This window comes from Fomitopsis serialis, assembly GCF_022376445.1.
Source record: "Fomitopsis serialis strain Sig1Antser10 chromosome Unknown B0H18scaffold_24, whole genome shotgun sequence".
In the NCBI taxonomy this organism is placed as follows: Eukaryota; Fungi; Basidiomycota; class Agaricomycetes; order Polyporales; family Fomitopsidaceae; genus Fomitopsis; species Fomitopsis serialis.
The window spans coordinates 335647-351548 of NW_025954984.1; the positions used below are offsets into that span (position 1 = coordinate 335647).

General features: G+C 54.6%; 7 protein-coding genes across 7 annotated transcripts; 3 read left to right on the forward strand and 4 right to left on the reverse strand.

The window, feature by feature from the left end:
* Positions 1 to 265: 265 nt before the first annotated feature.
* Positions 266 to 2468, reverse strand: B0H18DRAFT_1118050 (MFS general substrate transporter; the record flags this gene model as incomplete). The annotated part of the gene is made up of 13 exons (XM_048033705.1): positions 266 to 329; positions 384 to 767; positions 821 to 979; positions 1035 to 1077; positions 1129 to 1229; positions 1280 to 1329; positions 1380 to 1451; positions 1503 to 1515; positions 1577 to 1639; positions 1694 to 1799; positions 1856 to 1975; positions 2033 to 2123; positions 2181 to 2468. The coding sequence occupies 13 exons, from the start codon at positions 2466 to 2468 to the stop codon at positions 266 to 268; spliced, it is 1554 nt and encodes a 517-aa protein (XP_047894781.1).
* Positions 2469 to 4021: 1553 nt separating this feature from the next.
* B0H18DRAFT_1001019 (mitochondrial inner membrane protein Mitofilin) lies at positions 4022 to 6499 on the forward strand. The gene is made up of 6 exons (XM_048028266.1): positions 4022 to 4228; positions 4280 to 4786; positions 4807 to 4866; positions 4905 to 5476; positions 5531 to 6215; positions 6271 to 6499. Exons 1-6 carry the CDS (start codon positions 4154 to 4156, stop codon positions 6319 to 6321), a joined length of 1950 nt encoding a protein of 649 aa, XP_047894782.1. The 5' UTR covers positions 4022 to 4153; the 3' UTR covers positions 6322 to 6499.
* Positions 6500 to 6586: 87 nt separating this feature from the next.
* On the forward strand, positions 6587 to 9405 carry B0H18DRAFT_256418 (MFS general substrate transporter). Its single transcript, XM_048037314.1, has 18 exons — positions 6587 to 6841; positions 6904 to 7057; positions 7116 to 7212; positions 7266 to 7378; positions 7426 to 7439; positions 7490 to 7587; positions 7642 to 7838; positions 7891 to 8056; positions 8106 to 8129; positions 8186 to 8212; positions 8263 to 8337; positions 8392 to 8437; positions 8489 to 8518; positions 8570 to 8640; positions 8696 to 8785; positions 8837 to 8864; positions 8918 to 9018; positions 9076 to 9405. Exons 1-18 carry the CDS (start codon positions 6695 to 6697, stop codon positions 9209 to 9211), a joined length of 1614 nt encoding a protein of 537 aa, XP_047894783.1. The 5' UTR covers positions 6587 to 6694; the 3' UTR covers positions 9212 to 9405.
* Positions 9406 to 9518: 113 nt separating this feature from the next.
* On the forward strand, positions 9519 to 10637 carry B0H18DRAFT_1001031 (uncharacterized protein). The gene is made up of 3 exons (XM_048028267.1): positions 9519 to 9703; positions 9767 to 10114; positions 10165 to 10637. Exons 1-3 carry the CDS (start codon positions 9543 to 9545, stop codon positions 10343 to 10345), a joined length of 690 nt encoding a protein of 229 aa, XP_047894784.1. The 5' UTR covers positions 9519 to 9542; the 3' UTR covers positions 10346 to 10637.
* On the reverse strand, positions 10638 to 13098 carry B0H18DRAFT_1001033 (mitochondrial carrier domain-containing protein). The gene is made up of 6 exons (XM_048028268.1): positions 12788 to 13098; positions 12522 to 12670; positions 11753 to 11792; positions 11219 to 11720; positions 10974 to 11162; positions 10638 to 10920 (listed from the first exon to the last, which is right to left on the reverse strand). The coding sequence occupies exons 1-6, from the start codon at positions 12871 to 12873 to the stop codon at positions 10792 to 10794; spliced, it is 1095 nt and encodes a 364-aa protein (XP_047894785.1). The 5' UTR covers positions 12874 to 13098; the 3' UTR covers positions 10638 to 10791.
* On the reverse strand, positions 12724 to 13098 carry B0H18DRAFT_1001034 (uncharacterized protein). The gene has a single exon (XM_048028269.1). The coding sequence runs from the start codon at positions 13085 to 13087 to the stop codon at positions 12911 to 12913; it is 177 nt and encodes a 58-aa protein (XP_047894786.1). The 5' UTR covers positions 13088 to 13098; the 3' UTR covers positions 12724 to 12910.
* Positions 13099 to 14227: 1129 nt separating this feature from the next.
* Positions 14228 to 15850, reverse strand: B0H18DRAFT_1157817 (uncharacterized protein; the record flags this gene model as incomplete). Its single annotated transcript, XM_048035788.1, has 6 exons — positions 14228 to 14377; positions 14524 to 14658; positions 14688 to 14837; positions 14979 to 15168; positions 15229 to 15515; positions 15599 to 15850. The coding sequence occupies 6 exons, from the start codon at positions 15848 to 15850 to the stop codon at positions 14228 to 14230; spliced, it is 1164 nt and encodes a 387-aa protein (XP_047894787.1).
* Between the last annotated feature and the right edge of the window lie 52 nt (positions 15851 to 15902).

The window sequence follows — 15902 nt, forward strand, 5'->3', positions numbered from 1 at the left end:
TGTGTACCAACCTCATTATACCAATAAGGCCACGATTGATATATCCATCCACTGCTGGACTTCGATGTCCCGCGGAAAGCAAGCAGACAGTAGCGCGGTGGCCGCTGCATTTACAGTAATGTATAGCACGAGCACGACAGTTATGATGGGTGCATGATTACAAACATAGTACTGGCGACGTAAGGTACGTGAGCAATGCATGAACAATGTCTATGCCATGGTGCAAGTCGTCTAATGTATGAAGAGATCCTTCGTGCAGATGGCATTAAGTTTTCACCGCAAAGCGGGACCGTTGTCTCAACCTGTGACCGATCCGGTAGTAGACGAATCTGCAGAATGCCATCAGCCAACTAGCTCGACCTGAGAGTAAGGTGCAAACTTACGGCAGAGGTGCCATGAGCGTCGTCAAACCGGCGAGCAATGCAGTAGCCCCCACAGTGCCGAGGCGATCGTACATCTGCCCAGCAAACAGAGGGAAGACCGCCGCGAACGTGCTCCGCAGCGCGCTGTTGCTCGCCATGGCACTCGCAGCGATCGGGCGGTACGCGACGACGAGGTACGTGAAGACGGACGTGAAGATGAAGACGATGCCTGCGCCGAAGGGGACGGAGGCGATGATCGGCACGATCCAGGGCACGCCGGGATACGTCGTAAACGCCAGCCAGAAGAGACCGATGGGCGCGAGGATGCCACCGACTTGACCCACGATGAGGCCGGTCTCAGGGGGTGGGTGGCCATTGTGCTTTTCGCGCATCCGCGCGTTGAAGCTATGACGGATGAGTAAACTGGCAATTGAAGGCGTGGATGTCTGGCGACATACCGATTCCAGAGCGGCTGGCATGCCACAGCTATGACCATGCCAACACCGATGCCTATGAAAGACAAGCCAGTTTCTTGCATGGAAAACCCGTGGTTGCCCTCAAAGATGATCGGGAACGCTTGGAACGCGAGGTAGAGGATACCCAGCAATAATGCCGTCCTATGGACCTGTCAGCATGACATGCAGAAGACTGGCAGAAAATGTATGTATGTACCAGACATCTAGAAGCAAAGCCATCCTGTCGTAGAGAATAAGCTCTATGGAACTTGTCAGTCAAGGTCCAAACGCAGTTCATCGTGGTGACTTACGAAATGGAACATAGATGCTCTCGAGGATAGAGCGGCTAAGGGACTTCTCGCGTCTGTCGAGGGGGGCCCAGTATCTGTCGTCCCCTGACGTCTTCCGGAGTCTGATAGACGATCATGAGCATAACTTTCAAGACACAAAAGAAAAACACACTTCACTGCCTTTGCCTTCAGAAGAACTGGTTCATAAGTTTCAGGAACAATCTAACTGCACATTCAGCGCCGTGCCTGCTCCAAAGGGACGACGCACGTACCACGATGAGTAGGCTCAGCATCGCGAACTGCCAGATGAGGAGGACGCGATATACCCAGCGCCAGTTGGCATTCTGTGCCGGTGCTTTAGCAGGAGGGAGTATGCAAATGAGGTGCAGACATACTTGACAGATGAACCTGGGGAGAACAAAAGGTAGATGTCAGAATTGCAAGCGTACAAAGGACTGCGTCGACGTACCCAGAGACGATGGGGCCGATTACGGGCCCCAAGAACGGCGAGATCGTATACACGGCCATAGGTCTTGTAAACATTGGTCAAATGATGCGTAATCGATCAACAGAAAAGATCACTCACGAAGCAACCTTCCTATTCTCAAACAGGTCGCTGACACTTCCTCCAGCTACGGACAGGAAGGCGGAGCTGCAGAAGCCGGTGATAAACCGGAAGACCAGAAAGGTGGCTAGTGATAGACCCAATATTAGCACTTTGCCATGCCCTGGTCAATGAAGCACGCACCGATGTTTGGAGGAAAGGCTACTGGCCATGTGAACACAAAGAAGAGAAAGTACGAGACACGGTATATGATGTTCCGACCGTACACTTCCGAGAGTGGGCCTGTAATCAAAGGCCCCAACCCTGTAGAGGCATGAATCAATCATGAGGAGCCGAATGACTATGCTCGAACCAACTCACCCAGTCCCTCGACGAATAGACTTATGCTCAGAATCCCGACTTCACGGACAACGTGTAGGTCCCGCGCGATCCCTTCCTCCGTGAAGCTTGCCTATGCATCGAACGGTGTTAAGGACGTCATACACGTTGATCAAGATCGGAAACATACACATGAAGAAGCAAATGCTGTGCAGAGTGCTGAGGTGCTAATCACAATGATGATGATCCATTTCCGTAGGGGCGGTAGTTGTTTCGGATCGTCCGAGGCGTCCAGCTCGACCCGGAAGGCATCCTGGAACTTGGATTTGTCGCTGCCCACTACCGTCTTCGTGGATGGATGTACGCTCGGGGTCTTCTCTGCGCCGGCGAGCTGTCGCTTCTCCGCGTCCACAGGGAGAGTTTGCTGGTGCTGCTTCTCTGCATCAACGGTCAAAGACTCAGACATCTTTGAATCCATGCAGAAGGGAGCGAAACGACCTGAGGAACACACGCCTGTAAGGAGCACGAGTGGGGACGCTTTCAAGCTCGCTACTGCTCCATTCGGGATTTATACGAGTGTTGCTTGTATGGCCTCGGGACGTAGCCTGAGAATGTTTATCAGCCACTTGGCCATCGTGGTTCGGAACAGGGTTGCCGCTCGCAGTTCATCATCCTCGATATTGGATCTGAGTAACATCTTGGTAAACTCTGAGTAACCGTGCAATGCGATCCCGTCGCTCCGTTTCGCATGTCTGGAACCCCCTGCCCTCCCAAATCTTCGTCCCTCAAGTCATCGTGCACTTATGTTACAATGCGACCTGCATAATACGTGCTCGGACAGGAGCCCCAAACCGACTGCCAGTGCAGCTGACATCGACGGCGGCAGCCAGTACTAGTCTGGGCGTCTCACCCGGAACAAAGGCCGTCTACCCTAGTATGCGCGCGTTTGCACCATCCAGAAGACACTGAGAGACTGCCGTGTCTCCAAAATATTCGAATCATACTTACCGACAGCGCAGCAAGATACTTTGTAGCATCACCGACTTGCTCAGACTCGAAAGACGTACGCAGCGCTTGAAGCTTGAATACCTCAACTTCCATGCACATGCATCATGCCAATAACCCACATCTGTCCCGTCCCAAACCCACTTCGCCAGAACGTTGATCCAAGCTGAATCGTCCGCACCCGTCAGCATCGTAGAGGCCTTTCCTGCAGTAGTCCTTGATCCCCAAACACGGTTAGACGACGCAGAGGGCCATCCGGTGTCAACGGAACTTGAAGTGGGTGTCGAGCAGCCTTCCATACTGCCATTTGGTTGCCGGCCGGACCACATGTACTTAAGTAGATACCCTCGCATTGAGGGCCATCAACTTTAGGGGACCATAAAGACTAGCTGTACGCATTACTCTCGTCCAAGCAGGAAGGAGGCCTAGGACGCCTCTCGCCACTCAATTCGACTTTCCGAGACCTGCTAGTGGGATCCCATAAGTATCTGTGTTCATCTGCGCGTCATGTCCAAGCCATCAATATGACAGGGACGTCAAGTAATAATATCACCGCCTTTTGAGAGCACTCGGTTGAGAGCCATCGACGTGAGACGATGCACAACCACAGGCTGTCCACTGGCACAGCACGACGCCAAGTCATCAGGCATGCTGGCAGCTCCAGAGAATGGGCAGTCAGATATCAGACATGGCGGTCAGGACGGCGTACGCTGTTCAAGAGGAGAAATCCTGCAGCCTTCGGAACGTCCGGATGAGTATGCAACGCTAACGATAGGCGTTGAACAAGCGTACATGAAGGTGCATTTGTACGTTCTCGTTGGACTCCTCAGGCTGTCCCAGTCCAGGATCTTAAGGTCAGTTGTCATGTCTCCAGAGAAATCTCCAGGAACGCTACTGCTGAATGTGCATGCGTAGAAGGGCTTGGTGTCGAGCACCAACTGTCAGATCTTCAGAGGCGATGTCATATAGTTTTGTTCAAGTTGTCGTACGCGCGCCCCGAGGGATGCTTTTTTGGCGCGATAACTCCAAATTGGGTAAGTTCACAACGTCAGCGGAAATTGCGTGCAGCAGCACTGTCCCGACGCTGTCCGACCCGGCGTAGACTATTTCTTCCTCGTCACCGACTACGGTGTACACGCTACAGCACTCGGTGCGCTCATGATTCGTGCGCTGTCTGCCCCGAGGGCGGTGGGGGCACCCTCCGGTCGGGTCGTCGTACGGGTAACACGTCGCGTGAGTACAAGTGCTGTTCGTGCATCCTAGCCAGGCTGATGGCCCGGGCAGCGGTATGCGACGGAACCTCCCACCGCCACGCCGAAGAAAAAGAAGAGCATCGTCCGCCGCCTGCTCTTCTACACGGCAGCAGGAACAGCGACCTTCTACGTCGGCAGCGCGTTCGTCGCGTTCAAGTACCCGCCATACCACGATGTCTTCGTGCAGCAGGTGCCGCTAGGTGCCGCTGTCGTGCAGTATGGCGAAGACAACGACTGGGACACTGTGACGCTCGAGAAGGTCATTACCCTCGGCAAGGGTGTGTACAACTACGTGCAGGGCCTCGTCACCGGGCAAGAACGAGGCGATGTTCTCCAGCGCGCGAAGGATGCTATGGGCAAGACGAAGGAGACGGTTGTGCACAGTGTCGAAGCGTCCACGGAGGCCATCCAGGATGCAGTACAGAACCGAGTGCAGGAGACAAAGGACCGCGTGAAGCAGGCGGCTGAGACGATGAAGACGAGCGTGAAGAAGACCGATGGAGGGATGGCCGAGAAGAGTGCACGGGCAGCGAAGATTGTAAACACCAGGCTGTGGAGTTCTCGGACGGTGTTGAAGACCTCGTACGCAAGGCGGAGGCTGCGCTTGCTGGTCGGGCCGTTGACAAACTGCCTGAGGCGACGCTGCACCTGCGCAGCCACAGCCTGGGGATAACGAAGCAGAGACATCACCCAAGAGCGGCAACGTATACGGGGCACCTTTGCCTATCGGTTTTGAGCCCCCTCCTGGCTACACGCGCCCAGCACCACCGAAGAAAGCACCAACACAGGCTACTCCGGCGAAACCTGCACCTGCACCGCTCCCCCTTGTCGCACCTGCTGTTATGGAGTTCGGAGCGTCGGAACCCGTCATTGCGCAGCTTGCCTCAGTCATTGACAACCTTGCATCCTTCCTGAACACCAATCCATCGGCGGCGGAGAAGGCACGAGACATCCTTGACACCGCCAAGGTCGACTTGACGTCTCTTGCGACGCGGATTGACCAGGTCAAGGCGGAGGAGCGAACAAAACTCGAGGCGAGACTGGACGAGCAAACGCGCGAGTACACGCTGAAGCTCCTCGAGCTTGAGATGGAGGGACAAGACAAGCTTGACAGCCAAGAGCAGGACTTCCGCAAGTTCTTCGACGAGGAGAGGATGAAGTTCGTGCAGGCTTACCGGGAGAAGCTGAACCGTGAGTTGCAAACCCAGAGCGAGATCATCAACGAACGGTAAGTAAACATGTTTGGATCGCACCACGGGCGTCTGTTGACTCCCTATTGCAGTCTCAAGGAGGAAGTCATTGCGCAGGGCATTGAGTTGCAGCGCCGCTGGATCCGCGACATCAAGGTCCGCGTTGAACAAGAGCGTGGCGGGCGTCTCGCCAAGTTGGACGAGCTCGCGACGAACTTGAAGCGTCTCGAGCGCATTGCCCTCGACAACTCCGCCTTCCTTGACGAGAACATCCGCATCCACGCACTGTGGTCCGCTCTCCGCGCGCTTACACACAACGTCGACGCACCCGTCCGCAAACCGTTCCGCGAGGAGCTGCGGGTGCTCCGGCACCTCGCCGCGGCTCGTGAAGACTCTCTGGTCTCGTCGGTACTCGAATCGCTGGAGTCATCAGACGTGCCTGACGTCGGTGTCGAACCATTCGCGGACCTCGCGACTTGGTTCACTACGTCGGTTGCCCCCGCCGTGAGCAGCGTCGCGCTCGTACCTGATCAAGACGCGGGCGTGCTCAGCCATCTCGCATCACATCTCGTCTCGACGTTCACATTCCGCCGGCAAGGACTGGTTCCTGGTGACGACGTTCTCAGCGTGCTGGCAAGAGCGGAATACCATCTCAACGAGAAGGATCTCGACAGCGCTGCCCGGGAGTTGAATCAGCTCAAGGGCCCCGCGAAGGTGCTGCTGTCTGACTGGTTGGATGCCGCACGGAGAAGGCTGGAAGTGCTGCAGGCGCTGGAGGTATGTGACTCGATTGCTCACCGTCGTCGCACGACTCAGGTGGGGGTTGCTGTAGGTTGCACAAGCACAAGCTACACTCGCTTCTCTGCTAGTAGCGCAGGACTAAAATGTGTGCAGTTTGCTAGATCCACTATAATAGACTACGTACAGGACACTGCGATTGTCGGGGGTACAACGCGGGGGACCCAAACTGGTACGTCGTCTGTTATGTTACTCCGCGGCGTGGCCGCGTAGGCGTCCATAAGGGGGGTACATGTCAGTGTAGGCGCGAAGGCAAGCATACAGATGTGGCCTCGGGCTAACTGAGTGTGGCTGACGGCGGTTGACAGCCACCCAAGGTTTGGAGCGTGAGACCCCTGCCAGCGCGTTATCGCGATACGCTTGAGGCTTCTCCCCCGTCTTAGACGCTCCAACAGGCTGTTTATATAGAGTGGGACAGACATGAGAAGTTTTCACCTCCGCTGTTCGCTGGTCAAAGTATGTCGGCAGAGGACCTGGAGACCGACGTGAAGGCGTCCGAGAGGAGTGTAGAGGGCGTTGTAACACCGGTGGCAGATCAGCCGAGTAAAGGCAGCGCTTTAACAACCACGCGTGTGGAACTTTGGGCGTTCTATGTGTACTACATCGTGAGTTTTATGGCCGTCGTAGAGCATCGCGGAGACAGATCCTGATTATATGAACACGATAGGGGAATAACGGCCTGTCTGGGTTCAACTTCGGGCCCTCCCAGTTCCAGAACCTACTCTATTTGGCAGGCTACGATCCGAGCCATGCTCCTTTCACGGTGCCTTGCGGCTCGGATTCAGGCTGTGTGCTTCCGTACCTCGGAGAAGTGCGAGATGGTAGGTACTCTGATTATTTGCAGAGTCTGCATCTCATCGCTTTCTCCTACGATCGCAGTGAATGCTATCGTGCTCCTGACGAACGGGATCAGCTTCGCATTACAAGCCGTCATTCTACTTACCATTGGGGCTTGGGCTGACTACGGCCAGTGGAGGTGCGTCGACTTGATACGCAGCGCTACGTCATCACAGAATTTTATGTTCACAGACCGAACATCACGATATTCTTCACACTACTTGCTGTTGGTGTATCGTTTGCGTGGTTAGGCGTTGAAGACCCGTCCCAGTGGAAAGCCGGAGTCGCATTGTACATCCTTGGACGTGAGTCGTTACTCTTATAGACGGCTCGCACGCTGAGCGCGGTCCAGTCATTGCGTACCAGGTAATTTGTCAATCTTCTGCTGCTCGACTCCTGAAGACGAGCCTCCGCAGTGCGCACTCACATTTTGGACTGCCGCGTTCCCTGGGCTCGCTCGCGATCTTCCCGAGGTCAAAGCATCCACCGAGGAGGCGTCAGACGGCAGGAAATCGTGCGTGTTCACTCCACACATCGCCTTGCAGGCTGATGCGCATGCTTTATACAGATTAGAGGAGCATGCCGACTACGAGTCTCTCGAGCGCAATCGCATCTCTAACGTCTCATTTACCGTATGCTCCGTTGGAGAAATCATCATCCTAGCCGTCATGGTCGGCATCTTGAAGGGGATCCATTCTGATGCGAGCACGGAGAACAACACGAAGGCGTTCAGCGTGCTGATCGCATTTTCAGGCGGTGTCTGGTGTAAGTGGTCACCTCCAGAAACGAATGTTCGATGGCTTTAATTGTTTTGTAGTGCTTTGCGCGCTTCCATGGTTCTTGCTTGAGCAACGTCGCCCAGGTCTAGCGTTGCCACCAGGCACTTCACTGATCACCGTAGGTTTCAAGCAGACATACGCCCTCTTATGCGAATGCTGGAAGCTGAAGCAGACGTTCCTCTATCTTATTTTCTATTTCTTAATGTATGGCTTTTATTTCCGTCTGGCGGCGAATATCACTGAGAAATACCAGGGGAGATGTATTGAATACCACCGTGTACGTGCAACAGCCCAGAGGGTCGATTGTTCCTTTTTTAACTGGCTCGTCAACAGGACCGTCATCGGCACGCTACAAAATAGGTTTGTGGTACCCCTTTTGGTACAATGAATCTGCATTTACGTCTACACAGCGTGGTATCGTACTCGACGCTGCAGTTGACGTACCTCCTCATCGTAGGTATAGTCACGCAAGCTCTGGGAATATAGTTAGTGCCACTGTCCCGACGCAGTGCATCTAGTGGGCTGACATAACTCCACAGCTTGTTCTGGATCGTGCAGAAGCGATTCAACATCTCTACAAAAGCCGTAGGTTTCTTCATCTCACACGCGAACGCACGAGACAAATAACTACCACAGATGCTCTGTTTTAACGTGTTCTGGATCATCGTCAGTCCCATCAGTTGGATCGTGTTTGCTGGGGAATTGACAGGCTGACAGATCCTCACCGTGTGGGGCCTCATTGGCATACACACCGACAAGTTCGGATTCAAGCACGTCTGGGAGATATGGTGAAATCTGCACGCTGGTCCTCACTCAACAACAACTGACACGACTTTACCGAAGGCTCTACCAAGCATATTATGGCCTGATGGTATGTCCATGGTATGCGTATAGCCAAACCTTGATCAGCGAGGTGTCTCCGCTGCCGCAAATGTAAGGACTCTCAAGCTGCTTTAGACAGTCTTACCTCACACCTCGTCTTAGGTTCCTGTTCTTTGCCCTCTTTTCGGTAGTAAGTCACATAGGCTCTTCAAAATTCAGGATTGAACTCATCAAGCGATATAGATAGGGAAGACGTCCGCATTCATAGGCCCTTTTGTATCGTCGGCGATCATCACTGCTTCGGGAAACAACGACAACTACCCGTTCGTTTTCCTCTTCACGCTGTAAGTCAGGTGCATTCATGCTGCCGTTCCTGAGCCTCATACCGCCGTCGAATATAGCGGTTGTGTGAGCACTGTCTTCCTATACTTCGTGGATGTGGGGAAAAGCCGCGTGGAGTGCGAGGCATTTGTAGCAGCCGAGGCAAAACGGGAAGCTTTCAGAGTGGATGGGGGCGCGTCGGAACAGATGGTATGAAGGGCAATGCACTCTTCATGCAGACACACTGCGGATAGCCGAAGGTCGCTCTCGCGTCCATACTAGAACAGCATATTACACCAGAAGGGCACAAGCGAAATGGCAGAGAAAGCTTATTGTATGCTGGAACTACACACGCCACAACATCCTGAGATCGATCGACTCCCGATCACGAAGTGGGCGAGAGAAGTTGTTGCGACTTGTCCGATCCAGATACTTCGAATCGCCACGGTTACTGGATCTACTTCACGAGAGTCCGTCGCAACGCGGCGTGTGTATATCGCTGCCGATTCGAGTCGAGTCGACCCTACCTCGCCCATTCCGTGGCTCCATGTCTGTGTCCTCCAGCAATCCGAACTTCCCTTCAGAGCTGGACATCAAACCTTCAAGCACATCACTGGATGGGAAGTTTGACCACTTGTCAGATGATAGATTTGGTGCGAGGGCACAAGCACAAGCCATAGAGACTTATGGCATAGCCGGGCGCGTCTGGTGGGTCCTAAATCGACTTGATAGCAGTCAGATGGTTCATCGTACATCGGTTGCTACTGCTAGGGAGGCATCGTACGCCATACTGGCATACTTGGATCGTGCTGCAGCCGTGCAAGATGTGCGCGATGTATTAGAACTTGACCCAGCGCCATTCACGGACCCGACGCTCCGAGTCGGGCACTCTGACAGAGCGACCTGCTGCCGCGAACCATTAACCATCCTTGAATTGGGTTCCGGGACTGGGTTGGTGGCAGCACGTATAGGAACCTATCTACAAGAAAGACGCGACGCCTTCGTCGCGACGGACCTCCCAGAGGTCTGTTCGCTCCTCCGGAAGAATCTACGAGACTGCGCCACAGTAGAGGTCCATCCTCTTGCATGGGGTAGCCGTCACGACGCGATGTCTCTTGCGTCCGCCTGGCACTAGGCTCCGCGCGTCGGTTGACTCACATTATATGCAGTGACTTGGTATGTCGACGCCTCTCCCCGTACGCCCACCAATCGTGTCTCTCCAGGTCTACTTCCCGGCCCTCCTCGCTCCGCTATTGCGCACCCTTCTTCACGTCACATCAGAACCCATCATTGTTCCGCCCCAAGAACCACCGTCGGTTATCATCTCATACAAGATTCGTAGCCTCGTGAAGGAGGCCGCGTTCTGGGCTGCATTCGGACTCTGGTTCACGTTCTCACCCGTCCTCGCCAGACGCAAAGCCCCGGCTACAGACAAGCCTGGGGAAGGTCTATGGGACAGGTTCGTTCCCGTTCCTGGCCAGGACGAGACATTCGTGTTCGTCGCGCATCGACGACCGGAATCGAGGACGTGGACTATCCCGGAAAGCGACGAGGATCTGCTCGGAGGGGTTGGCGCGTGGGGAACGTTGGGTCACAAGGGAGACGGTACTTTCGAGACGATGTTGCTGATGTCACTCGACGCAATGGATGGCTGACGAGACGTCAGAATGTAGTCCAATTCTCGAGGCGTGTGATACCTGAAGCACATAGGGTGAGGCTAGTGCACTATCTATGCTGGAATATGACAGGAAGACTGTATGTTGTAATGGAGGCATGAAGCAAAAAACAACGGACATTCATGCTTTGGCATGTCGTATCTTCCACCAAATGACCATGATGGCGAGTGCCCAGTGCTCGAACTGATCTTTCGACATGAAAAGCAAAGCCTGCGACAAGACCGCCTTCGTAATCTGTGCGCCCATGCCCTGCAGGATACAATGAGCGATCATCACAAAACAATGGTATTCGGAAGTCTTACCTGATACCAGCCCAAGATACCTTGGTGGCGATACACTCTTGCAAGAATATCCAGCGCCCCGACGTGCTTGCTATGCGCATGATGGTACGCATGCTTCGGCGGCGTAGGTTGGTGCTCTTCCACAGCTTCTTCGCTATCCGCGCTCCGCGCTTGAATACGGACCTTAGCCATGATGTACGGGTAGGTGACCTATGCACGCTGTCAAGACCTGACTACAGCACATATGGGATAGAATAGGCACGTACGACAGTAGCAAGGGTCTTGCTCAGTGCGCCCACAACGAAGGACGTCCACGGGCTCAGCTTTAGCCCGCCCTTTGCACGTTCCTGCGCGAGGAGGAGCACACTCTTGACGCGCTCATACACGCCATACGTGATGGCCGGGTTCACCGTGAGCACAAGGCCCGGCTTGATCCCGAGCCACAAGCCCGTCACGCCCTCCTCGTCGACGATCTCCTTCGCCACGCCAAAGAACGAGTCGTCGTAGTCCGCCTGTTCCGCCTTCTCCGCGGCCTTCTCGACGTCCGCGCTGACATCTTTCGCCGGATCGGTGACGGCGGCGTACGAGGGTCCGTCGGGCGCGGCCAGGGAGGCGGCGCGGGAGCGCCGTTGGCGGTCGAGCGAACGTCCGACTTGCTGGCGGGTGGCGATCACGGCCACCGGGATGGTAAAAATCTGCGCGAGGGCTCCCGCGATGGCGCCGAGGATTAGCTCGGCCGCTGTCGAGAGCGGTGGGCCTTTGAGCCCGCTGGAAGGCGCGCTGCGAGGCGCTTGATGTACGATGTGCGCACGAAGGAGTAGAAGAAGAAGTAGGCGTATTCTGTATGAGGTTCGTGGGTCAGTATGTTGAACTACGTGAACAACTGTGGGAGTGGTTGGGCGAAGAGGCGATGCGTGCTCGGTAATGACACTGGCTGTCACTCGCAACTCTGCATGGAGCTACAAATGAATTATCGCGGCACACCGATGTAACTGAGACGATAGAGGCATATGCTCCTTTTGGTTTGCTTGGATACACATCACCAAGGGTTTGAGGTCGATGGCGTCACAATGAGAGACAAGCACCGCAAGCGAGATCCGAGAGGTAGCAATCATATCTCGCTTTTGCCTACTGTGTCCTGTGGATGTGATGGTGGCACAAGGCACAGCAGGTAATACAAAACAGACACGCCGACGATTGTACCATGAGGTACGTGCCTTGGTATGACAAGTAAGAATGTCTTGAGTGGTTGCATCACAGTGCGGTGACAGGCGTCGCAGAGCACCACATGCAAACCGACTCTAGGCCATTTTTCAGCTAGGCCGCACTGACTGGTTGTGTCCAATGACTCTGGCAGCCTGATACATTCTCGGAATGTCTCCGATGGACTTATTGGTCCTGTAGCAGTTGCGCATTTATGTGTATGGCAGATTGACGGCGCGGATAGATCGTCCGAGTCGGAACGGCGGCGCTATCGCAGCGTATGTTGACTGGCACTGCAACGGAGCACGCCGCTCTTTCGATGCATGCACAAGTCACAGATGTAAGGAGTATCAAGAGTTGACTTACGCATAGAGAAGGTATTGAGCATGGTAGCTATGAAGCCTCTGTAGTAGCCGGCGATGCCTTCTTCTTTGAGGATGCGCAAGAGGAGGGACTTGATGCTTAGCTTCTCCTTCTCATTCCCCTCTGTCGCCGCCTGGATGCGAGTTTTGACTCTATACAGAGTATAAGGCGGAATCATCGCGCTCGTGACAGAAAAGATACGCACACATCGAGAGGATATACAACGCTAGGCCAATTCAGTCAGTACTTCAGGTATAGATGGTATGCACACTGACGCGTTACTGAAGCACCCGCCCAGTGCTCCTGCCAGAGCATATCCAAACGGCGTCAACTGCGTCGGCTTCGAGGCAGACATGGGCGACCTCGGTCAGAATCTCAGGCAAGAACTTGAGCTATGAAATCGTGCAGGCTCTCCCGTACTTGCGCAGAGTGCTCGACTGTGACGACCCGAGCCTTATCCCAGATTCTTCTTGGTTACAGCCAGTCCCGCAGACGGGGGACGAGACGTAGGTGAGGGTGGAGGCAGAGATGCGGGTGTTCACATCCCCACCAGAGCGTGAGCTGCTCATGAGACACGACCGGGACGCATCGCACGCCCGAAGCCCGAGCGCCACGGCGGCGAGTGCGCTTCCACGTGATTGTTCTTCCCATCCGGTAAGTATGTGGCTCGCCGCGTTTGGCGGTGAACACTTTCAACGTTGAACCAAGTTCAGCAGCGATCCCATATGCACAGTATCGGAGCTCGCTCGTCAGAGCTTGACTGTAGCCACACCCCGCCGAAGGTATCAGGTGGCAGCCGACTATGCTGATTTCTCCGGCCAGGGAGTGATTAATTCCTCACTGGTGAGCACTAATATTCCTCTAGCCTCGACACACCATGGCGCCCCAATCATGGCTCTGGATCATGAAAATTGGTGCTATCCTCAAACATCGAATCGAATGGCCTAGACTGATTGAACTGTTTTGGCTCGGAGGGAAACGCTCAAAGGAAGTCGTGTCATGAACCGTCGCATGCTAGGTACGCACGCCTCCTGGACACAGTGCAGGATGCCTATTTCGGACGGTCTTCCCCTGCCGAGGCATTTGTATCGCATCCTTTGACGTCGGAACCGCCGATGTATCGCGATACCCCGTGGCAAGGTCCGTGCCCACTGTGCGCTCGGTATTTGCCTCAGATTTGCCGAGACGTTGACAGGTTGTCGGTGTCATTGGGCGGCGGATGAGGCTTATACGTGATGCCAGGGATCTATGTTTCGACGGATTGACCATTTTGATTGATCTCAGGGCGAGTGGACGTGTCGACCAAGCCTACCGAGCCTGTCATCCGACGTGAGCTATCCTGCGAGGACATCGCAGTAAAGCCCGGCGACTTGTTGGACAGCGAAACGTCAGCAAGTGAATTGGTCAACGTCAGATCTGCCAACTGATGCCTCGTGCTAAACACACGAGGGCTTTTAATGGTAGAAGCACCACGGTATCCGGAGGAGGTATTGTCTAGCAGTGGAACAGTATATAGCCTGGTTGTTGCAAAGGTGTGTGCGCATTATACTGCTGACAATGATAGGGCGTGCACTAGACGTTCCCTTAGTGGGCAACGTCTCAGCCGATAGCGAACATCCCCCCAGCGCCATGGTGCAAAATCTTCCGAGAAAAATGACGTACGTTCGCGTTGAGCGATCAGTTGGTCATGAGAATTTTCGGTGCCGGACTCACCTTTGATTTCCATTCTCAAGATATCCGAGCGTGTTGTTGTAGTCGGCTTCTTCCGAGTAGGCGTATCCCGGTGGTGCGTGTGAAGGATGGTAATTCCAGGAGCACCAGCGGTCGTAACGGTGAATATTTGCGTAGCCACTGACTCGCTCATTTGTAATTTAGGTACGAACCCCGCGGCATGGGGAGGAAGCAGAGCTAAGGTGTACTGCATTTTTCGGGCGCATCAGCAATCCTGGTTAATCACACATCCAAGGATACGCGCGTCAATGCCGGCGGTGAGACGAACACGTACCCTCAAAGAGAAGCCAGGGCATGCGAAGCTAGGCTTGCTGTCCGACTTCGCGAGGATTTCTCCCCATAAGGCGCGCTTGCCCCTGTCCTGCGCACCAGCGTCCGATGGCCAGAAGTATGCGGTGCCAACTCTCTCCTGGAAACTTGGTCACTGCGCGCACCCACGTCCTCCGACATTGCATGCGGACCAAGCACGCGGGTGCGAATAAGGTGCAGCCTGATGGAAGTCGGTGCACTGAGAAGATCAAGAGCCTGTTCGTCGTCGCTGGTCACCGTTACTGACAGTGGAATTGGCGAGCCACGCGCGCAAGTTAGCTAGCAACAGGCCGGCCTGCGTTACTCACAAGGCGAGTCATACGAACTTCAAACCTTGCGTACCGGTCGTGCGACTGCCAGCTGATTGAGTGGACCTTAGCAGTGGAGCTCACACGCAGAAAGGGTCCGGGTCCTGCTCACCTTGTATTCGACGTCTACCTGTCGACTGTCGAACAACGTGCCGGTGACTTTCGCGGGCGGAGCAATCTGCCAACCTTCCGGATCTCCGTCGGGACCGACAAGTGCAGTTCCATCACGATACGCAGCTAGCCTGAGTCGAGGAGGTGGCTCCGCCCGTGTGACGGGAAGATACACGAACGGGCAGGCAAGGCTGTATATGGTATGTCAGACTGTTCGGAACTCACCCGAGGGCCGCACGGATCGCACATACGTCTGATTAGATTTAAAAAGGCCTCGCCTAACGGTTGCAACGAGCTTGTAGTCGATGTAAGCGGGACTGCCCTTTTCCGAAAAGCTTGGTGGGAGTGGGCATGTTGGCGAGGATGCCTTGACTCTACTTGTACGAGTGATCTCCTCAGGAAGTGTGATCTCGAATGGCCAGCTACTCCGACCAGTGGGCAGCGTGTTTGCTGAAGGATCTTTTCCGCTCCACAGAGTTTGCGACACGTAGAGGAATCTTTCCTCCTCTTGACCGACTGCGGTCAGACCAGCAGTTACCTGTCAGCGCGATGATTGAGATGGGAGAATTTCGAGTTCACTATGGGCGAATGACAAGCGGCCGCGTTGTAGATGAGACGCACCGCAATTGATATCTCCTTTGGCCTCCCCGCTTGTTCGGAGTTAATCTCGACAGTGCCACGGACTGTATCTGCAGTTACGAACAAAGGGCGCTGTTGGGAACTTTTGGCCCGGCTCTCCACGGTGAGCCATAACCACGCATGTCCCTTTCCATTCTCAAGTTGTTCCGTATGTTTGACGGCTTCCGTGCGTTGACTCTCCACGGTGGTATCATTGTACTCGGGTAACAACCCGCAATCTTCATTAGCCTCCATACCGCAACGACAACTGGCGATGCTACACACGCACATCAGCTTGTGTAAGGTA